The sequence below is a fragment of the Haliotis asinina genome, chromosome 2, assembly GCF_037392515.1.
Source record: "Haliotis asinina isolate JCU_RB_2024 chromosome 2, JCU_Hal_asi_v2, whole genome shotgun sequence".
In the NCBI taxonomy this organism is placed as follows: Eukaryota; Metazoa; Mollusca; class Gastropoda; order Lepetellida; family Haliotidae; genus Haliotis; species Haliotis asinina.
The window spans coordinates 45,601,430-45,625,801 of NC_090281.1; the positions used below are offsets into that span (position 1 = coordinate 45,601,430).

The following is a 24,372-nucleotide window of genomic DNA, read 5'->3' on the forward strand; positions in this document are numbered from 1 at the left end:
AAGTTTTACATCTAACCAGCCAGGTGGTGTAGCTAAAACGTTTAGTCATTTAGTCATACCACCTGATTAATAATTTCTTGATAGGCATTAATCAATACACTATACTGAAACGTGAAAAATACTCACGTGTAATTTAATGATGTCTAAGGGAAACCACTCTCCGCAAAGTCGTGAAATTTACTGCCCTTAATGTTCCTATAAGGTCAAGGTCGAATATTTCAAACACTTATTGACATCCCTCAACAAACATGTGCCTGATGTAAAAGTAAGTTGCTCCCCTGCCTAATGTTTGGAGTTATTGCCTTATTTATTTATATTTGGCTTGGGAGAACGCGATAGCTTGTACAAACACATTCCTTTATGAAACAATCATCGTGTTTTTTCAGCAGGGCACGTTTCCAAAGTTAACGATTACTTATATACACAGGACAAGTTAACTTCTAACACCTAAGACTAGAGAATGGAGACACGCATTATGATCATGCTTTGTGTTTGTCTTGACAGTTTATAAACCGGATGGATTAATTAATACCGTTTGTTTTAGTATCAACAAACAAGCGACACAAACGGTCATAGGCATACAACAGAGTAGCGAAATTTGTTGAGGTCAGTGACGCTTGTTCGGTAATGGACACTAGGCTACACACTGAACGGCTTGTTTTGATCGGACGGTATGTACAGTCCTGTGACAGATGGTAATAGCATTTGATGTAAGGGAGATAACTCTAATTTCTCTAGCGGTATGCAAGGTGAGCATGCCGTAGGGAAAAGGAAGATAACTCTCGGGAGGTTGGCGAGAGGACGTTTGAAGGTTGTGATGGTGACTGAGCTTTCACTGAAACAAATGCACACGGCTGCACAGTCCATATATAGCTAACAAAGACTAACATTATGATTTGGAACTGCGTAAAGCACTTTAATGGCCATACAATGCTATATTTAGAATGTGGTATCCCAGTTTTGAACAGGACTTGTTGGCGCAGCCATCTCATAGACGATGTATTAACGCACAACCTTTAAGCATGTAATGCAAGTTGCTTGTCTTTTGGTCAATATTCTTCTCTGCGCCCTTGAAATATATTTAGGCAGGGAGAATCTGAAACAGGCATAGATCACTCACTAGCTTGCTTTCTTTACCATTTGTACCAGGGAGACTATATAGAGAGGAAAAAGAAACTCCCCGAAAAGCCCCTGAACATACGCCTCGGGTCGTTACGTAAACAATGTAGCCAGTATGGCAGCAGCGCAGTATTGAGCCTGGTTTATTTCCAACAGCTGATTGAATTCGCTGAGTGTTGTTACAACTGAAATCCAACATGTAGAAGATGGGTTAACTATTTTGTCACTTCAGTTTATGTCAAATAATTGGCATTAGTGTCAGTATTAAGACAGTAGATTTGTAGTAAAGTTTCAAGTGGGTATGTTATAGGTCACTGGCTTCTAGTCTCGATTCACCGCGAAGATAGACTAAAATGTGCCGATAAAAACTTCTTTCACACATTCGTTTAATTTTTAGAAAGGAAACATACCTTTAGTTGAAAGGTATTTGCAAGTAATAAGCAAGGCGTTTGTGAAAGATGTTTTTATTTTTTAAGAAAAAATAGAAACACGTAAACAAGGGCGTGTAGCATTTCAATGGCGGATCAGAACAGATCGGCGATATGTCATATTTTTCACACAAATCAATTACATCCTATCAATTTTAAAGTCATGAAACTATCATTCTTACTTGCAAATACCTTTCAACTAAAGGTATGTTTCATTTATAAAAGGTAAACGAATCCGTGAAGTTTTCAGAATTTAATCTATCTTCGCAGTGAATCGAGAATGGATGCCAGTGACCTATAACTTACCGACTTGAAACTTTTCTACAAATCTACTGTCCTAATACTGAAACTAATAACAATTCTACCATGACTTCCGTAAATACTGGATTGTGATTGGTTAATCAAAGTCATTCAGAGGTATATAATCACGTTACATACCTCTGATTTTCCAACACATTATATCTGTTTGTTTAAAATCTGAATAACGCGGTTATGGTAGATAACTGATTTAAGGAGCAGACAATCGTTTTCCGGTAGAGGAAGTTTCCCTTTCATGACATGAGCATAAAAACTGCGATCGACAGCTTGAGAAAACGTTGGTTTCACATTAATTTCAGGCTCGCTGTGCGCATGCGCAGAGCGTGTAAAAATATCTACTGGTCAGTTCCGCTTTGGACGTACGTTTACCGATAGTGTAAACACAAGCTAAAGAAAACGAAAACTCAAACCAAATACATAGTTGTATGTCTATTACAACTTATTTTTATACCTGTATGTACAAAAGACAGGGAGTAGAGAAATAAATAGCTTGATTTATGTCAATAAGTTCGTGTATATAAACACTCTCGCCACCACCGTTCTTCCTGCACATCCCCTTCTCACAACTAACAAAACACACATTTCTTATGCAGCTGTAACCAAAATAGCACATCAATACCTGAAAAGCATATGTAAATTGATATATTTAGTCAGCTATGAACAGTTATCACTCGTAAATAATTATTATTTATTCACTTTAAATTTGTTTTGAGTGTATTAAATTTACACTTTCGGTATGCGTGCGTCCAAAGCGAAATTGACCAGTAGATATTTTTACACGTTCTGCGCACAGCGAGTGTGAAATTAATGTGAAACCAACGAATACCGAAATGGAATTTTCTTCGGCAATAGCCGCTTGCTCGGTAATACCCGACACCGCTCCACGTGTAATTAGTCTGAAATACTGGTGACACCACCCCCACTCATGCCGAGAAACATTGACAATGGCAAATAACATATACCTTGCGATAGAGTCGACCAACAGTAGAATGTGTTTCAACTAATACAATGCATATTTGTGTGTAGACCTTCAGTCTTTCGCAGGACTGATTCAAGCAACATGTTTATTGATTTTGTTTTGTTGTAAGCGAGGAAAGTTCGACGTAAGACCCGGAAGCGCATGGCCATAGGGCGCCGGTGTGAGCTGTCAAACACGAAATACTTATGACTGCTTCGCTACAAATGAGCAAATACGAGGACTTAGTGTTCCCCTATTGTGAAGATGAAACAAAATATGAAAAACTTGCGAAAATTGGACAGGGTACATTCGGGTAAAATATATTTTTCTGTGATAAACTTCCATTTTTAAGACAGGTGTACCGTATTTCATTGTGTTTGTATGTCATGAATGAACGCTGAACAGATGGTGAAATGAAGACATATATCATTTTTATTTGTCTTTCATTATATTTCAAACCAACATTCCAGTTTATTTAAGGCAATAGGTTGGTGCAAAACACAGACAAATGATTCTGTTATTTATCTTGACATTTAAAAATTTGATTTGAAACATATGTCTGTAGTGTGATTACAAAATCTGAATATACTCATCATAGGTATTTTTATTGAAACTCATGTGACTGAAGGGATTCTTGTCAGCAGATGTGTATACATCCTAAATGTACAGAAATGTACCTTAATGTCAAATCGCAAAAAAAACAACCCAGTCTCCTAAAAGGGGTACAAAACCATATTCTTCAACCAAAAACATGTGTAGTTGATCCCATATAACGTAGTATGAGAGTGGTTTTGTGCATCGCGAAAAATATTCATTACTGTGTATACTGTGTTCTTCAAATGTATCTGATACAACAGCTGTTCCAACGTTGACCCAATATTGGCATTATTTGTGGTAGAATTCTATATGTTGGCCAAACGTCAGAATGCTACAGAGGAGTGTGATTGTTCCATTCAAGAAAAAAGCACAATGCTGAATGGACTTTTCCAAGAGTACATTTCTGTATTCTGATTCTAGTTAAGATGCATATCTGTAGTACCTGTGCTGACGGCGCCTCCTTCAGCAACACTGTTCTCTGTGATGTTGTAGTATTCTTTCAGTGAATGATATGGGGCAGTACGATGGCCATTGTGGGTAAGAGATGCACAAGTCATGCAGAAGTCAGTTCCCACATAACAGCTTCAGAGTGAAAGATTTCATCACATGCAAAGTCTAGGTTCTATTTCTTTCTTTGGATATGATGTGTAGACCATTTCTATGTCCCTGTCATGTCATTGTTTGAATATTGCTGAAAGTGGAGTTCATTCCTGCCTCAATGATTCCATCATTCTATTCAGTCATGTTTAACTTTGATTTTACTTTTCAGTGAGGTTTTTAAGGCCAAAGACAAAAAGACGAAACGACTTGTGGCCATGAAGAAAGTGCTGATGGAAAATGAAAAAGAGGGAGTGCGTTATAATCATTTGAAACTCTTTCAGCATTTCATTCAGAATATAACCCATGAAGATCCAAGTTAGTACTGGTCTTCAGTAACCCATGCTTGTTAAAACAGTTGACAAACAGGATTGATTGGTCAGGCTCACTGACTTGGTTGACACATGTCATTATATCCCAGCTACATACATCAGTGCTTATGATGGTGATCACTGGATTGTCTGGTCCAGACTTGATTATTTCCAGAACGCTGCCATATAGCTGAATATTAGTGAGTGCGGTGTAAAACAACAAGCAATTATTCTCCATGCATCTACCTCCATGATCCTGTGGGTAGAATGTTAGCCTGGGAGCAGAAGATCTTTGGTTTCTTCCCCATCCATGTCAATTTTTTTGTCATACATAAGATGTTAAACAATGTTGTTACATTGGCTTGCATATGACCAGGAGGTGAAAAACAGAATATCGGCACAACATTGGCATTAGATGCCAGAATGGTTTATCCTTGTTATGATTTGGCATGGTATCCGAGTTGGATTGTACTATAACACATAAACTAAATTTATGGAGACAAACATGGTTGTCACTACAGTAGCACAGTAATCTTGAAATCTGTGTTAAACCAAATTTTACCTCACCTGTATACAACATGCTGTGACTTGGGTTAGAATGTACCTTCAGTAACCCATGCTTGTCATAAGACGCGACTAATGGGACCAGGTGGTCAGACTCACTGACTTAGTTGACACGTCATCATATCCCAGGTCAGTGCTTATGCTGTTGGTCACTTGATTATTTGGTTCAGACTCCATTGGTCACAGACCGCCGCCATATGGCTGTCATATTGTTTAGTGCCACGTAAAATTAAACTCACTCAACACATATTTATATATGAGTGAAGTGTTGAAAGCATCCCCAAACCAAACTCATTCACCTTCTCATTTTTCTCTGTTTCAGTTCCCAATTACAGCGATCCGAGAAATCAAAATCCTGCAACTTCTGAAGAATGAGAATGTTGTCAACCTAATTGAGATCTGCAGGACGAAAGGTACACATCTAATGTGTTAAATTCACAAACATACTGTGATTTCAGAGTTGAGATTGTCCACACAACACATTCTGATCAAAACAACATGGTCATGCTGAAGGTTTTACACAGATGTTTAAAACTGGGTGTCATGGTGATTCACAATATTTCTTTTGGGGAGTCATTTTCAATATTTGAGAATCATGAAAAGTTAATATTTCTTTGTGTGAAGCAAAAAAGCAAGATATTGTGAAGATTTTTTTGTTTTGTGTTGTATTGTCATTTATACAGTTTGTTAATAAATAGTAATATTTCGACTGTTAAATTCAGTCACAGCAAACTCCAGTATACTGAACAAATAACTGTACTGAATAAATAAATGTATTCTCTGTAACATACAGTTATTAACATGAACTGAAAGAAGTATCTGTCGAAGATATTTAGCATGAAAATTGTATGATTATTTTCTGTCTACATTCGTGAATCTTATGACATGTTATTACTTGCAAAACAAATTACTTCACTGGCATGATATTTGTGTTAATCACTCTCAATATGTAACTGTATATTTCACACCACCAAATGCAGCTACAGCAAAGTTCAGTTCAAACAGCTAGGATTACTGTCTCCTCTGAGTTCTCTGGAACAATCTGATAGCACTGTAAAAGTCAAACTATCATGAAAAACTGTCAATGTTTCCTTACCATATTGATATTATTGGCTTCTGAGGGTCGCCCATAAAACTTGAGTCAAGTTTGCCCCGTATGATTATATTTTGAGAGTCTTGTACAAAATTGTTATGCAGGAATCGCATTTCATTAAAATCTGATCAGACTCAGTGAAATTGTTGGTTAGATTTAAATTAGAACCACATAAGTTGATGCTTGCAGCATCAGTCACCCGATTGCTGTGCAGGATTGTAATGTTTTCAGGCCTCAGTCATTGAGCTGAAAAAATAATGTTGTGTTAAAGATACATGATAAAGTCAAACAAAACAAACCTAAACAAAACAGTCCATTAGCGCTGAAAACACTCTACGCTCTACTGTAGTGATATATTTGGATCTGTGCATACTGTTTAAACATGTTAATTTAGACTGACAGACGGACAACTCTGAAACTGTCCAAAATTGTCACTATGTCAGTATTTTATTCAGAATGTAATTATAACCTGTGAAGATCCAGGCATGAATTGGTCACCAGCTTGTCGTAAGAGGTGGCAAACAGGATTGGATGATCATTCTTGCTTTCCAGTTATATATCAGTGGTCTGTAAATAACAGAGTGAATGTGATGATGTATGTCAACCAAGTCAACAAGCCTGACCACCTGATCCCATTTAGTTGCCTCTTATTACAAGCATGGGTTACTAAGGCATACAAGACTGTACCTGGGGTATAAATCTGTGTTTATTTCAGTAGATTGTACCTGGGGTATAAATCTGTGTTAATTTCAATAGTGGTAAACTTCAAAAATACTAAATGCTAACATGCAAGCTTTTGAAATGTTCACTGGAACCAACTTATGGTCTAAGGCAGATAACTCTAGTCACTGAAGGTGACGATTGCACCGTTTGATGTTTAAATATACCCTGGCATCCATAAATTGAAGAGTAAGGTATCAGTGTCATTGAATCTGTATAAGGCAAATGTAATGTTTTGCCAAGTTTGTAGGGAAATGACTTTCTCGAGGTGTAAAGATGGACCAAGAGTCTTCTTAATACACTGAGGGGCAGTGGGGTAGCGTAGAGGTTAAAGCATTCATTAGTCACTCTGAAGACCTAGGTTCAGTTAGCAACATGGGTACAATGTGTGAAGCCAAATTCTGGTAGTCCCTGCTGTGATGTTGCTGGAATATTGCTAAATGTGATGTAAAACAAAGTGTCAGTGAACACAAATACTTTTGTGAGTGACCCTAGGCATAATTGATACAAATTCATTCCTATACCTGACGTTGTTGCCTTAGGCAAGTGACTTACCTTTAGGTCACCTGGTCACCATCATCACTGAACAGGGAATCAGTTGTTAATAACAGTAGTGGACTTGCCAAAATTATTATCCCTCTGTCTCTAAAGCATTCTTAGAGTCCACAAATTTGCAGCCTTCCCAGACATTAGTGACAGACATGCAGCTTCATTTGTTCATTTGGTACAAAAATTAAGTAAGAAGAGGGCAATAACTTTATGTTTTTCATTCCAGTATCCCCCTACAACAGATTCAAGAGCACATTCTACCTTGTATTTGAGTTCTGTGAACACGACCTAGCTGGTTTGTTGAGCAATGCCAATGTCAAGTTCACCCTAGGTGAGGTCAAGAAGGTCATGCAGCAGCTCCTCAATGGCCTCTACTTCATCCACAGCAACAAGATCCTCCACCGCGACATGAAGGCAGCCAATATCCTCATCACTAAGACCGGCATCTTGAAGCTGACCGATTTCGGACTTGCCAGAGCCTTCAGCGCCAACAAGCCAGGCATGCCAAACCGATACACCAATCGGGTGGTGACATTGTGGTACCGACCGCCAGAACTCCTGCTGGGGGAGAGGAACTATGGGCCAGCCATTGATATGTGGGGGGCGGGATGCATCATGGCGGAGATGTGGACCAGGAGTCCGATCATGCAGGGAAACACCGAGCAGCATCAACTGTTGCTGATTACACAGCTATGTGGCTCGATCTCACCCGAAGTTTGGCCCGGTGTCGAGAAGCTGGAACTGTATGATAAGCTGGAGCTACCAAAAGCTCAGAAACGGAAGGTGAAGGAGAGATTGAAGTCTTATGTGAAGGATCAGTATGCCCTTGACCTTTTGGATAAACTTTTGACCCTTGACCCCTCTAAGAGGATTGACAGTGATACATCTCTGAATCATGATTTCTTCTGGATGGACCCGATGCCAGCAGATCTGATGCCGATGTTGTCGCGGCATACAACGTCAATGTTTGAGTATCTGGCGCCACCGAGACGTAGGGGTCCAATTCCACAGCAGATGCCGAATAAACCAGTGACTCAGACTCAACACTTTGAGAGGATATTCTGAGATAATTGTTGTGATGATGTATATGGGACACGTCTTGAGAGGATTTATGTTGACAAAGTGTTGTCTGGGTGGATTTGGACATTTGAATATCAAGGCGTTTGAATCAACCGTATTATCAAGCCAGGATCATTGTGATAGGTGGACAAAGTGATATCTTGTGAAAACCAGACCTATAGTTTCACAGTCGTTGGATAACATGTTATTTGGTGATTACTTGGTGATATCTAGTGATGATTGAGCAATTTGTTGTCTGCTGATAATTGGACCAAGTGTTATATACTGTAGAAATAGTTGGATGAAATGGTAACTGAAGATAGTTTGACCAAATGTTATCTAAAGGTGGTTGTACCAAGTGTCAACATGAGGTAGTTGGACAAGTGTAACCTGAGATGTTTGGACCAAGTGATAACTGGAAATACTTTGACTTATTGTTATGTAGAGATGGTTATATTAATTGACAATTTGAGATAGTTGGACAAATGTTATCTAGAGATGTTTGGACCAGGTGTTAACTTGAGATAGTTGGATCAAATGAGATGGTTGACACAAGTGTTTTATGGAGATATTTGAACCAGATGTATTTGAGATAACTGGACCAAGTGTTATCTAGTGAGATAGTTGGACCATTTGTTTATTATATTTGAACCAGGGACCATCTGTTTATCTAGAGGTAGTGGGACCATCTGTTAGCTAGAGATAGTTTGATCAAGTGTTATAAGAAAACAAAAGTATTAGCTTGATAAAGTGTTATCTGGTGATAATTTGGTGATATCTAGTGATGGCTGAACAACTTGTGAGGTAACAGCTCAATCAAGTGATACATTGTGATAGTAGAGCCAGGTTTTAACTGGTAGTGTTGAACAAATTATTGTATGGTGATAGTTGGACCAAATGTGTATCGATTATTGGCATAAAATGCTGGACCAATTGCAAAAACAACTGTAATCCAGTTGGACCAAGTGTTTCAGGTTTTGTATGAAGCTCCCAGACTGTTCCTGTCCATCAGTATTCTATACAGAATTTTATCTTTTGTGGCTTTGTAAATTGCTAGATTTAGAGAGACATCAATCAGAGTCCTGTCTATACCATGATTCCTGGATATTCCGATTTCTGATCAGGTCTGTGTGTGATTCAGCCAGGGCCAATTTCACAAAGCTATCCTAGCACTAAGATTTTCACACCACCTATACTGTAACACAGACTTACGATAGTAGCGCTACAATAACTTTGTAGAATGGGGCCTTGGCTTGTGCTTGTAGCACATGTCAGTTGCAGAACAGTTGTGATAATACTGACATTAACATCACATGATATTTCAGGTCTTCCAGCTTTTGAGTGTCTCTCAATGACTACCTTAAAGGATAAATGATATTCTGCAGAGGTCACAGACTCATTGTATCGGATTGTGACCTTAAAGCTATTATGTGATGAAGAGTTTGAGAAAACGCATAATCATGAGTTCGGTACACTGAATACAGAGGTACACTTAATTTTTGAAAAAAATGAACTTGGACATTTAATAAGTATTCTGGGACAGGAGTGTTTTTGTTGCTGGGGATTGAGTCATAAGAAGACATGGCTGAATTATCAGGTAAGGGTAGGTAGGGGTTGGGAGAAATGCATAAACATTGCACTGTTTCATACATGTATGAAAATATACATACAGACAATAATTATATTATATTCCTTTGGCACAATACACTTTCAGACAACAGTCTGAGCAAGAAGACAACGGGTGTTTATTTAAAGCCCCCAAGAACACATTACAAGGATATTTAGGGAATGGCTGTATATCATTAGTAAATAGGGTCATGGCACAATGTTACACGATGTTGGAGGGCTGGGGAGGGCGAGCAAATGAAACATATATTCTCAAGATGAATCCCAACATGGACCTCTACCTATGTAAAAATTTGCCTCTCCTTTAACAGTTTATCTTCTTGGATTGTTTCCTACATCAGGCTTTATAGTTGCATATCACTTCTGTGTTGAGTCATATTGCCTGAAGCATTTTTGTATATTGCAGTGTATAGATATGATACAAAGTAAAATATAAATTGTCCACAGCAGTTTCATCCTTGACATCTTCTAGACACAATTGTCGATAAACCTACACTAACCTTGATCCATTCTTCTAGTTATGCAATCTCTAGCTATGTAGAACCATGATGGGTAAGAATCATGACATTGGGATGATTAAAGATGTTTGTTTAAAAATATAAAAATTTTGCGATGATGCCAACTTGAAACACATCACAGTACAATCAGGGTTCATCTCAAAATTTTTATAGTGTAATTAACAGTCTTTAATCCTCGCAATGAGGGCAATAACTAATGACACAAGGGCCTGTGGAAAGAATTGGTCTTCAACAACCCATAATTGTTGTGAGAAGTGACTAATGGGATCGGGTGGTCAGACTCGCCGTCTTGGTTCACACATGTATTCATCTTCCATTTGCGTAGATCACCGCTCATACTGTTGATCACTGTACTGTCTGGTTGGTGCAGAATCAGTTATTTGCAGACACTCCCCCGACACACACACACACACACACACACACACACACACACACACACACACACTTTCAATTAACAATATCTTACTTATGCATGAGATCGCAGGAAATACCATTCAAAAAGATATGGCAAACGCAGGGCTTTAGATAAGGGCCATGTTGGTGTATGTACGGCTGCAAAATATGCACAATACAATAGGGAAAAAAATCCGAAAAGGTAGCAGATATGCACCACAGCAATGGTGTACGGTCTTAGAATCATTTACGGACCTATTTATCTCAGAAAGTATTGTTTATGGAGCTGTTTAGACAGGAGTAGCAATGTTGTGATGCATGTATGAGATGAAGTACTCTAAATGGACTCTTAACTTTTCCCAGTACTCTTCTGTTGAAAAATAAAAGCGTACATACTCCTCATGTTGAAAAATTATCTAGAGCCCTTGCAAACGTATACATACATGCATTTTGTTAGATGTGACCAAAGAGGTGGCCATCAGCAGTGAACTGTTTTATAGTGTGAATGTTGCTCTTTATGTAAATCACTAGATTGTGTGTTCTGAATAGTTACATGCCTTAGTCTTATAGATGCAATGTTGTTGATTGCAGCATAAACAACAAACAGATGTAATTTTGCTCTTATAGTCAGCTTTGAGAGCTGTTGTTTGTTGTTTCTTCACATAGCAAATCCTATTTTAAGTTCATATGACTTGTATGGACACAGGTTTGTCTGGCATAGATGTTCTTAATGAAGCAAGGTCAACATTGTCATATTTTGGATCATATACCATTCACAAAAAGTAGGAGATGTTTCATTTTGCGAGCATACCACTAGCCGACGCCAATGCATATGAGACAAAGTAATATATATCCATACAGATGAAACATCTCCAAAGGAATGGGATAAAATGTCACACTTTCCTTAATTTCTTATCATCATCTGTTTCCTCCTTGACTTCATCATTTGCATGTAGTCAACCTTGGAATTCCAACATCCCCCTACTTTTTTCAGTGGTATCGTATCTTGTGTCAGTGTGGAATCAGGAGTTACTTGCCTTTAGTCACAGGTGTTTTACCTTTGCATAAGAGATTTCCAAAGTGTGGATATATAATAAGTTTATAATTTAACAATATGATATTGGGAAAATGGAAGCCATATATTTTTGTCATTTGTTATATACAATATGTCCACCTGTCAATTTTTGTTTTTTAGTGGCAATGTTTAATGTTGGTAATACCAAGTGTACTGAGATCAAATTTGTTTTTGAGAAAGATAATGTGATGGAACAGAATGTTAAATTGGTTTGTTGAAACAAATACACTACCCATCAAAAGTTTGTGGTGGTTTGTGGTACACTTGTGTAGATTTAGCCACATACTTTAAGCAACTGTACTAAACTAGATTTTGCAAAATATTCCAGGTACTGTTTACACACAAACTGATGTGTTATAAAACAAATTCGTAACATTGAAACGATTGTCATGAGTTCAATAAATGATGAAACCCAGTGAAAATTGGCATTTACTTAACAAAATGTTGCTCTAAACTGTAGATGTCAACCTTCAGCATATTTTCTCATGCTTTTCAGCAATTTGATTCATTATCATCTACATAAGGTTTGCAACTGGTTCCCCAAAGTAAGTGGAGATATTCATCTTCGATGTAATCATGCACCTACCCACCCACCTACCCATCTACCTACCTACTGTGAGTGCTTTAAGTGAGTCAGAACCTTTGATGGGTTGAATAAATATAACCTGGGTTTTGGTAAATGCAAATCGATGTCCATGATGTCAGTCACTGGATCATCTGGTCCAGTAATTACTCTGATACCATCGCATGGCTGGAAAATTGCTGAATTCCACAAAAGAAGATGGAAACAAAAAAGCATGTTGCACAACTGTCTATCGGTCTGTTGTAGACCAATTTTGTATCTAGAATTTGATTTATGACTTGTGATGTAGAAGTTACCAAACTAACTGCTAACTGTGAAAAGTGACTAAGGTCAGCATATGCATGATGTTATGTATCTGTGACAGGACTTCTTTTTTGGCTGTACAATAAGGTGTTATTTCAGCATTATTAACAAATAATTATGGGACCAGTGATCTACCTTGGCATGTCAGTGAAACTGCATATTTATTTTGTTAAAATTGTATCTGTAAAACTTGTGGTTTTGCAGTTGTTTTACCGTTGTTTTGCACCAGTTTGAATGCTCTGTAGTCAAAGACAAGGAACTCTTTAGTCAGTTAGTTTCAAATCCATTTTTTTTATTTTCATGTGTATGCACCACGACAATATTTTTGGATTTACCAGATTGGTTTTCTATACTCTTTTCAGGACTTTAGTTGTTCCTTTCTCATTTCCTTTCATTGTGTAGCCTAGTGGTTAAAGCGCCTTCTCGTCACGCGGAAGATCCAGTTGGATTCCCCAAGTGAGTGCAATGTGTGAAGCCCATCTCTGGTGTCCTTTGTTGTGACTTTTTTGTAATATTGCAAAAAGCAGCATAAGACTATACACATTCACTCACTCTAATTTCAGGTCAATCTGGATCATACTTTAAATGCTGTACATTTATGCTAATTTGCCCACTCACTCTAGTCTGCATAGAAACCATGCGTACGACAATCAAATCTAAGACATTAAACAATTTCTGATTGTGTGTGTGTTATGATTACAGTTAGGGGCACAGATGGCTCAGTCGTCTCAGTTGCCTCCCTTATCCACGCCAGAACCCTGAGATTATGGATTCAAATCCTATAAGTTCAAGTCTTTTAAATAGCTTTTAAAATAGTAACTGTGTGTGAAGATATTTGGTTGGGATTAATGTGTTAACTTGCCAAATATAATATTTCAAAATTGATGTTCAACATTCCACTTGTTGGTATAAATGTGCATGATAATTGTGAAGCAATATGACTACTATATCTGAAGTTTGTATGTAGCTGATTGTGAATTCTTGTCATGATACTCCAGTCTTACTTTGCCTGTAGGATCTGGGTGTTGCTGGCAGCAAGAGGTTCTGTCAGGATTATGTCAAAATGACTGGAATATCAACATTTTCACTTTGTTAGTTAACTTGACTGATGTAATTATACATGTATATTAAACTGTTTTCTTTTCTTACAGGTGGTTTGTTATTTTGAGGGGCCATGGGGAAGGCTAGTGGTTAAAGCTTTGCCTCATCATGCCAAAGACCTAGGTTCGATTCTCCAAAAGGGTACTATGTAGGCCATTTCTGATATCCCCATTGTGATATTGGTGGAGTATTGCTAAAAGCGGCACACACACACACGCACACACGCACGCACGCACGCACGCACGCACGCACGCACGCACGCACGCACGCACGCACGCATGCACGCACGCACACACACACAGAGACAGACAGAGAGAGCTGGGATTTTTTTTCTACAGAATGGTGGCCCAGTCTAAGGCACTAAATTTCAAGTTGTTAGCAGTTTGCCCAATGTTTAAGGTACTTGCATTCCCTGCAGGTGGCCAGATCTGAGACATTGCATTTCTTGGTGTATACATCTATACAATTTGCCTAGTTAAATGCACCATTAATTACTGTGTAGGTACAGGTGGTCCAGCTTGTGCCACTCTGTGGCACCACTAGTCACGGGGTAGGCAATGGTGACCCAGTCTGTGGCACCACTATTCACCGTGTAGCCATGGGTGTCCCAGTCTATGGCACCACTATTCACTGTGTAGGCATTGGTGGCCCAGTCTGTTGCCCCACTATTTAATGTTAAGGCATTGTTGCCCCAGTGTATACACTATTCACTGTGTAGGCATGGATGACCCAGTCTACGTCACCACTATTCACAGTGTAGGCACGAGTGGCCCAGTCTGTGGCAGTACTATTCACTGTGTAGGCGTTGGTAGCCCTTTCTGTGCCACCACTATTCAATGTGTAGGCATGGAGGACCCAGTCTGTGTCACCGCTGTTCACTGTGGAGGCATTTGATGGCCCAGTCTATTCACTGTGTGGGCACGGGTGGCCGAGTCCATGTCACCACTATTCACTGTGGATGCATGGGTGACCCAGTCTATGTCACCACTATTCATAGTGTAGGCACTGGTGGCCCAGTCGGTGGCACCACTAGTCGCTGTCTGTGCATGGGTGGTCCAATCTATGTCACCACTGTTTACTGGTTAGGCATTGGTGGCCCAGTCGGTGGCACCATTACATAATGTGTAGGCATTGGTGACTCGGTCTGTGGCACCCCTCATCAATGTGTAGGCATAGATGGCAGAGCCTGTTGCACCACTATTCAACGTGAAGGTATGGGTGACCCAGTCTATGTCACCACTATTCATAGTGTAGGCATTGGTGGCCCAGTCTGTGGCATCACTGTTCAAAATGTAGGCATGGGTGGCCCAGTCCAGCAACACTATTCACTGCATTTAGTGTTTAATGTGTTCTTTTTTTCTTGCAGTTTATATGACCAAATAATGATGTTTGTCATTGTTATATCACACACAAATAATGGAACAGTATGTTTGTATTGGAAAATTTACAAACACCAATATGAAATGTATGCTGTCTTTCTTACCCACAATGTATTCACATAACAGCTATGTCAGTTAGTGCAACTAGAGATCACATAACCCACCCATCCCTTACAAAAATGTTGCATCCGGAAATTTACAACGTGCTTATCAACACAACTACTCATACTGTCTGAGTTCCTGGTGACCTTGGGAGCGGGTCGACACACACACCGTTGTCTCTTGAGAGTTACCAGCCTTATCTTGACCCAGTCACTTTCGTAGAAGCATCTGTCTGTTCTCTGTCACCGTTGGATCTGAGCGTAAGGTGAGAACTCGGCATTACAAGTTATTTACACCTGGGTACTTTCATACAAAACAATCTTAGCCCTACGACAACCGTAAGTCTATGTAAGAGTATGTAGCTTTTCTTTGAGCAGTAAAGTATTATTTTGATATGAGAGTGGGGCTTATCGGGTGGATTCATATTCCCACGTATGACCGAGAAGAATGTCTTCTGTAATTTCGAAGCAACAAATGCTACGTTCTAAAGTTGACAATATCCTAAACAGCAAGAAAATGGCTATAAAAAGTGTTTCACCCCTAATTTGAAGTGGGCTCAGCCGGCCCGACTTTGCAGACTTTGACTTTGCAGAGCACGTGCTGCACGAATTACTTGTGATTTCGTCTGCAAATTAAACAGCTCAAAAACGATAAAGTTGAGATCTTAGCGTAATGGTAAAATCATTCGCTGGTCACGTCGCAAGGGCAGAGTTCCTCAAGTGATTGCTTTGTTTGGTGACCATCCGGCGTCCCCTGTAATTTGGCTGGAATGATTTTAAAACGGCCTAAGATCCCACTCACTGTGTCATACTCCCAATAGTAAGATTCCCCAAGAAAGTCAGATGTAACACAAAGACCGATTTGAATAAGGCTCTCTCGGTGACATTGCTGTAATTTCTGAAAACGTTAAGTAGGTCTAAACGAAAGAATTGTTTAACTAGCCAATGCAAGTAAAGCTCTTTTCTACAGTAAACTACACTTCAAGATCCGGGGCAAAATTGCTTGTCGGAAGAAGCGACTACGGGATGGGGCGGTCAGACTCGCTGACTTGGGTGACACATGTCATCATATCTCGTAATCATAATTGCGTAGGTCGATGTTCATGATTTTGATCATTGGTTTGTCAGGCCAAGACGCGATTCTTTTACAGACCGTAGCCATATATCTAGAATATTGGTGAATGTTGCCTAAAACTAAACTCGCTCACTCACCCACTGCATGTATGAGGTGGAGGTTTGTTACAGCTGTAGCCGCGAATAGCTGCAAAATTTCTGTTACGGCATAAAGCAATATTCACTCACTGAGGAGAGAGGAGACATTGTACGGTGACCTACTTGTACATCAGCGGAAAGTACAGGTTATCATGTACCGGTTATCATGACGTTTGTATGTATAACCCACTTGACGCACACAAATACCGAAGCAGCTCAGCGACACCGCAGCGCAAGACGTCAGAGCGACGTTTTTGAAAAACTCATATTTAGGAAAGGTGACGGAGCAGCGATTCAGAAATCAAAGAGTATTTAGTTTTTGGTTGCTCTTTGGAAAACATTTTCAAATGTTATTGGATAAGTGAGTATAGTTTTACACCGCCTTAGCAGTGATACAGCAATATGACGGTGGTGGACACCGGAAATGGGCTTAACGCATCATACCCATGGGGGAATCAAACCTGGGTCTTAAGCGTGACGTTTATTGAGGATATAACAATTAAAAACAGGTTCGAATAATAGCCAAGTTATGATTGATCAGGATCAAATGCATTCAGATAGTATAATTGAAATTACTGCTGTTTAGAAACGACTTTCAAGTAGAATTGAAGCCATATGATGTCGTGAGTCTTCATCGTAGATGACACTATAAATGTATAAAATCACATTCACGGTGTAGCACAGGCTACGTAGCATACTGAGAGTGAAGGTTTGAAATATTTTTTTATTTGAATGAGATGCGTATACAACATCTTATTCCAAAGTCCAAAATTCAAGATAAGATAAGATGAGACGCTTCCAGGAATTTGAAAAATGTGCAATGGTCAGGATCTTAGGTTATGTCAGCAATGTGGTTTAGTCGTCTTTAACTCGCGGTTGGTTGTGTACAGTATGCCAGTAACGACGTATCCTGAGTTCGAATTCCAGATTGATGATGTTTCTTGCTTTTTTCCGCGCACCATTGTTATTCTTACTTTGGGTCTTTCGCGCACATTTAGCTGTCATACACAAAATAATGTTGATACGAGGGCTGGGAAGAAGGTTAAACCCAGGTCTTATGGCCCTTGATGCTTCAAGTACTTGTTGCTTTCGAACTAACTGATTTATTTGAGTTAAATAACTGGAAAAGCTGATGAACAACACTGCGCAACAACACTCCTAAGATTAGTTGGTGTCACCAGTCTAGTTATGGAGGGCTAGAACTTCTTGACCAGCCCGGTGTATCCTGATGATGTTTGGATGCAGATTGGAACTGGACCCCAGCATCTTTTAGCCTTGGCCTGTTCTTTGTTATTCATTGTGTCAACCACAGGTTTGCCTCCATTATTTATAGATTACTGTGATAAAAACTCGAATACTGAGTACCCCTGAAGATACGGCTTAGTTTTGGTCTTCAGGAACCAGTGCTTGCTGTAAGAGGCAATAAACGGGAGCGGGTGGTCAGGATCGTTGACTCATGCATGTCCTCGTAGCCCATTTGTGCACACACTCACGTACGCACGCACGCACGCACGCACCAATAAATTAATGTTTAGTGTCTGACCCATATAAGTTGAAAAGGATGCCCAGGGAGACCACAATATAGACTTGCTTCATTTAAGGCTTTAGCATTGCAGAGAGAGCTTGGACGTAGGGAAAATAACGTGGTTCGGGGACTGTGGGGCAGACTAACACAACAACAAAACCCAATTACATGAAACAAACAAGCACTACATCCTAACTAGAGGGTTTATTTGTGAGGAGGGCTTTCTAAATTCCAGATGTTGCAACACAAATTGATAGGTTATATTTAAGAAGTAGATTTCGTTCGTCCGCCATGTATAGTGTAATAAAGCACACTTTCGCCCTGAACTATTATAGTTAAGCACGAGGACGCTTGCACATTATCGTCTGATAAAGTATTGTCGGTGCCTTTGATCTTTCACCAAAGCATCTTAGAATTTACATTTGGAATGATGTAAACATATCTGTTATCTCCTCGAATCTGGGCTAGAGATCAGAACGTCTTTGGCCCGATTTGGGAGTGATCTTGTCTCGCTCAGTGTGCACTGAAGAGATGAACTAACGATTAAAATTATACTTGAAAATTACAAAAAAATGAAAAAGGTTTGAAATGAAAACGAAAATTAAGCCGATACAACATAGAAAGGTAGCTTGATATTGGAGACATGTCTGGTCTGTGCAAAACACATTCATTTATTCATTCATTCATTCATTCATTCATTCATTCCATTCATTTTAAACCAAGACTTTCCAGCAACATCACTATTTTTGTATATCTTTCAGCGGCCATGTTCACGGTAGCCATTTTTGCGTCCATTCTTGCAGTCGGGTGAGTTGTCGACTTTAATTTTGAATTTTATGATTAAAACACAAATACGAGGGTTCCGATTTATTTCATATTCAGACAAGAATATACATGTTTGTGTATTCAGTACACAAATATGAAAGTAATCTTTGTTTCTAAACTGATACGCGTGTTTATGTATGTTTCACACCAGTTCTGTGTAAAGTTGAGCAATCGCCAAATATATTTTTAAAAAAATAGTCTTGACTTTCTGTAAAATTTTCGTAGGTTTTAACTGGTAACAACTCATGGAACATGGTGTGCAAAAATCAAGAAAAGGGAACACCCCCATGGCCGGTTACAGTCTTATGACAATGCAGGCATCTTTTTAGATTTGTAATATACATGATTTCTGTGAGAAAACGAATAACACAGATTAAGAAAACATAAATGTATTTACGACGTACAACACTCTCCATCAAAATCAATGGCAGTTGGTGGAATACAGCTTTTATCTTTGGAAAAAATGCATCTCAGAGAGGAAACGTAACAAACTGAAATCATGCAATCTACGTTTCCACCATATGTAATCTACCTGGCCATTTTGTTGTAACCATTATGATGTAACACGACACAAATTTGGATTAAAACTTTGCCTTGTACATAATGTCATCCACTATTGACAAGAAATCAATGAAATATTCTTGCTTGGAAAGGGCACCAGATGAGGAAACTGAACAACTATTGGAAACAAATTAACATTTTTGGTAATGTATGTTACCCCTCATTGTATGGTACCTCTGTAGCTTATCATGCACTTCTTGTTATACATGTTGCAACACAATCAACATTATGTATTAATGAAACAGTACAAATAGAAGCCATGGAAAATTGACGAAGTATAGCATTATCAGGTGTTTGATAATATTAAGAATGTTCACTTTAGTGTAATTAGGTTACCAAGGTCTAGACGGCTGAGAAACATAACCTAGCAAATGTACTGATTTGATATTAGCTGGATTTTGTATAGTAAGTTTTTTATTGCTGATAGGTATTAGTTGTGTACGAAAAAAATGTATTGTAGTTGCCAAGTGGATCACATCACATCACAGATTATAGTCCGTTTGGCTCAAAAGCGGACTGATCGATTGCAGTCTAGCTCGAAAACTAATATGCATTACATACTCAGTGAAACGCTGATCATAATCAGAATATCATACCAACTCTGTGAGGCTTTTGCAGAATATTTTTTCCTTAAAATATAAAAAAAGTTGTTTAACAAACTATCATTAAAATGTTGACTCAGTTCACTCTTTGTTACGAGAGAGGGGTGCAGAGAATCGGACAGCCAGGTGTGCGGGAAAGCACGGAGACAGCGGAGGTTAATGAATAAATAACTTTCTCGGCGCTTGTGCACGTGCTTCACTAACAGCTGCATGGCTGTACTTCTCTCTGCACTCCTCCCTCGTAATAACCAGCGCAATTCATTGGTGCACTTTTGAGCCAAACGGACTATACATTTACGTGTATAGAGTATCACAGACTGTCTCTGTGCATCATCTGTCACGTATTACTGTAATTTGCTGCATCCTCTTGTAGCACTTGCCTCGCTATTGTTGGTTATATACAGCATTTTATGTCGTATATAGATATACAGTGGAAGCTGCCCAAACCGGTATCTGTCCAATCTGGCAAGTTGTCAGCACTGGCATCCGTAGCTTGTACATTTATCACCAGTTCCTCAGTCCGGCTAAACCGGACAATTTCTTCAGTCCCAGTGAGTGCCGGTTTAGACAGCTTCCATTGTATGTAGGTCACGTAGATTACATCCTTATAAAAAGTAAACGATATAAACTCTTAATAAAGTATGCATTTATTGTAAAGGTATATAAGAGTAATATAGAGTATATGGAGTAATCGGCTGTTTAGCGTTAACAGATGTTCCTAATTACGTCTTCAGCTATTTCACGTCATTCTAAGAATTTTAACAAGGTATTTGCGTGTTCTAGATATCGTTAATTCAACAGTAACGTAGATTACGCATACAGAGAATTGGTGTTCAGCGATATTGTGTACATTTCATATATTACCGAATTAATACTTGCTGTATATTTTGGTGTAAGTCCATATAACGAACTACGATTATAGCGAACTAAACTTAATAGTGGATTTGGGTTCGTTATAACCGAAAATCGGCATCTGTCCAATCCGGCAAGTTTCCAACACCAGCGTTAAATCACAGTCCCATCCGTGACTTGTACATTTATCATCAGCTCTACAGTCCGGCACATTGTCTAAACTGGATTGTTTATTCTGTCCCAATGAGTGCCTGTTTTGACAGCTTCTACTGTATTGTAAGTCTCTAGTACAAAAATATTGAGTAGAATTCCGAGATGTTACAAAGCATAACCAAAGTGTATACATATAGTAGATAGCGATGAAATGGATTGATTTTACAGAGTCAATGAGAACTTGTTGAATACGTGTCGTCACATCCAAAAGACGTGAAGCATTGCTTATAAAATCAGTCACTTGTTTATCGGTTTTAGATAATTGACAGGCCGCTGCGTGTATTTTGAATGTTGCTGACTAGGGTTGCAAGAATAAAAGTAATATTGATATCTGGGATGTTTGTTTCAGTCTGTGCTATCCATCAGGTCACGTGGGTGATAGCAAGGAAGCGAGGAGACTGTTCGCAGCAGCAGACAAAGATGGCGACAAAGTACTAACACAAGATGAATTTCATGCCATTTTTCTGGCTTTCGACCTTGACTGTAAGTTGTGGTCTCAACGACTCATGTTAAGTCGTCATCTACTTTCGATTGGTTTCTTGTTTAACGCCGCACTCAGCAATATCCGGGCTAAATGGCAACGGTCTGTGAATGATCGAGTCTGGACCAAATAACCCATTGATGAACAACATGAACATCGATCTACGCAACTGGGAAACGATAACGTGTGTCAACCAAGTCAGCCAGCCTGATCCCCCGATCCCATTAGTCACCTTATACGACAATCATGGGTTGCTGAAGATCAGTTCTAAACCCGGATCTTCACGGGTTCATCTTCTTTGGCGGAAAAGGTGTTCACGAGCCTTGTTGACAAAATAAAACTGCTTGACGTATTGACGTCAAGGAAATGTCATTGTTGACATCATAACGCAACACTGTTGACGTTCCGCATACACTATTGTGACGATGAATATTGATTTGTTGACGTATGATTTTTGTGTTATTGTTATGATGTCTGTTGTTGTACTTTGTGCAATTGTTATTGTACAGTGGGATATTATGATTAATTTTATGTTTGTACAGATAATGATGATGATAATGATGATTATCATCATCATTAGTAGTAGTAGTAGTAGTAATATCATTATATTTGTTTTGGTCAGCGGACAAGAACATAACCAGCAATGAGTTTGTGACTGACTGGGCAATCAAAAATCTCGGACCACCAAGCGAAGCTATCGTCCTGTTCCACAATATTGACGTCAACAAAGACGGCGTCATCACCGAGGACGTTGATCTGCCCTACATCTTCCACTACTTCGACCAGGATGGTAAGCGGTGTTTCTTGCTTTGCGTCAAAAGTTTATGAGTGAACCTTGTTTACAGACCTATATGGTATACCCGGTCTGTCCATGGTGGCTGCACTAAACAATATTCACGCCCTTAAGATATTGTTTGTTGTCAACATGCAGTTTGTTTGGCTTCGACGTAACCTGAATAACATGGAGTGGGTAAGTGGTTTGCGAGTGGTTTTATCAACACCTGAGATACGATCGATGACATGTGTCAGCCAAGTGAGCCAGTCTGAGTCGCCTCTGGCTGAAGACCAATTTTATCCCGAATTTGTTCTGAATGAGGTAGACAACATCTCGAAACGGTATTTGTTACTGATATGTTTTGTTCGTGCATGAGCAAACCATTAACACTCGTAGATAAGTAAGTGAATAAAATGAAAGGAACCAATTCTGGTTACTGTCTTTTCTTCAACATATTGTCACTGTAACTTTTGTTGTTTTTAATATTGTTACTATAATCATTTTTTAATTATCTATTATGCTTTGTTTTGTTTGTCTGAATATGTGTATATGGTTTGTTGGGTGTTAATATATCATTGGTATTCTTGTAATAATATTTCACTTTAGTAAACCTGTAAGTAGACCTATCAAAAATCATTCTCTTTACTGTTGCTTCAGTACTTTTAAAGTCGCATTGGATGGCAATAGAATCGTTACTGTAGAACATATATTCCTGCATGCGGTCAGTAGTAGTTTGTTTTGAGGTTTTGAGGGAGAGAGGGTATGTGTGTGTGTATAGAGGTTGGGGGCGGGGGGCGGGGAGGGGGGGGACTTCATTTTAGCCATGTGGGGAATCGTACGGGGAGCATTGACGCGGCGAGCGAACGTTTTAACCACTAACGGTGTTCGAAATTAACGTCGGTCGTTACTCGTTACTCTCCAGGTCCTCACGGTCGTGTACTTTTTCGTCTTGAAAAACTAAGAGTATAGATTTTCATCAAATATCATTCATGGGAATCACTTACACTGAAACTAAAATAAAGGGCCTACATATTCTGACCAAGACCCATGTTTTTTCGTTTTAGGAGCAAACACTGACCACTAAGCTCCCACCATCTCAGATTCAAGTTGAAAATGCTATATGCGTTTCAGCGTTTAATTTGTGGGCAGCTGTATCTGTGTGTTTTTTAACTTTTGACTTACTTTGGTTTTAAGTTATGGTGTATTTTCTTTCAGAAAACAAGTCGGTTACAGAGGCTGAGTTCGTCGTTCAGTGGGTGAAGATGTCTGTGTCCTAGTGACAAGCGTGACCGGAAAACAACTCGACTCCTTCTGAGAGTACCTAACACCTTCCGTAATAAAATGTATCCGAAGTATCCAGTCTATCTGGTTGTTCTTTACAATAGCTGTCTACCCTAGTTGTGCCGCCCGTGAAGATCCGGGGTAGAATTGGTCTTCAGGAATCCATGCTTGTCATGAGAGGCGACTAACGGGATCGGGTATTCAGGCTCGCTAACTGGGTTGTGAAATGTCATCGTATCCCATTTGGGTCGGTCAATGCATATATTGCTGATCACTGGATTATAAGGTTCATACTCGATTATGTGCAGACAGACACCGTATAGCTGGAATGTTGCTGAGTGCAGCATTAAAAGTAAAATCACTGACTGGTTGTGCCAGAATCTTATTATCGTGAGCTCTAATCCGTCATTTTGATTGATGGTTTGTCTGGCCCAGTTTTAATTGTCCAAAACCATATATTTCCTTATGGGGTACAACTACTGGACTACTTTTCTCACCACACAAGTGAATTTTTTAAATCGCATATCTGTCCTAAAATTTGCAAAACCTGCCTAGAAAGAAAAGCGCCATTTCAAATTGTAACATGATTGGTGAATGCGAGTTACTTGCAATTCATCACATCTTGAATTTATAACATTTTGAGATATGCCTCA

The 24,372-nt window shown here is 39.1% G+C and overlaps 2 protein-coding genes across 2 annotated transcripts; both read left to right on the top strand.

The window, feature by feature from the left end:
- Positions 1-3,018: 3,018 nt before the first annotated feature.
- Positions 3,019-8,319, top strand: LOC137272571 (cyclin-dependent kinase 9-like). Its single transcript, XM_067804960.1, has 4 exons — positions 3,019-3,136; positions 4,190-4,271; positions 5,215-5,305; positions 7,481-8,319. Exons 1-4 carry the CDS (start codon positions 3,030-3,032, stop codon positions 8,317-8,319), a joined length of 1,119 nt encoding a protein of 372 aa, XP_067661061.1. The 5' UTR covers positions 3,019-3,029.
- Positions 8,320-15,506: 7,187 nt separating this feature from the next.
- On the top strand, positions 15,507-23,793 carry LOC137272572 (insoluble matrix shell protein 5-like). Its single transcript, XM_067804961.1, has 5 exons — positions 15,507-15,658; positions 18,891-18,936; positions 21,532-21,665; positions 22,286-22,453; positions 23,654-23,793. Exons 2-5 carry the CDS (start codon positions 18,896-18,898, stop codon positions 23,713-23,715), a joined length of 405 nt encoding a protein of 134 aa, XP_067661062.1. The 5' UTR covers positions 15,507-15,658; positions 18,891-18,895; the 3' UTR covers positions 23,716-23,793.
- The last annotated feature ends 579 nt before the right edge of the window (positions 23,794-24,372 follow it).

Excerpts from the sequence above, each read along its gene's own strand:
- LOC137272571 (XM_067804960.1), top strand. The coding sequence starts at position 3,030 with ATGACTGCTTCGCTACAAATGAGCAAATACGAGGACTTAGTGTTCCCC. Across the intron at positions 4,272-5,214 it reads TGGAAAATGAAAAAGAGGGA|TTCCCAATTACAGCGATCCG; the intron begins GTGCGTTATAAT and ends TCTCTGTTTCAG. Across the intron at positions 5,306-7,480 it reads TGAGATCTGCAGGACGAAAG|TATCCCCCTACAACAGATTC; the intron begins GTACACATCTAA and ends TTTTCATTCCAG.
- LOC137272572 (XM_067804961.1), top strand. The coding sequence starts at position 18,896 with ATGTTCACGGTAGCCATTTTTGCGTCCATTCTTGCAGTCGG. Across the intron at positions 18,937-21,531 it reads GCGTCCATTCTTGCAGTCGG|TCTGTGCTATCCATCAGGTC; the intron begins GTGAGTTGTCGA and ends TGTTTGTTTCAG. Across the intron at positions 21,666-22,285 it reads TCTGGCTTTCGACCTTGACT|CGGACAAGAACATAACCAGC; the intron begins GTAAGTTGTGGT and ends TGTTTTGGTCAG.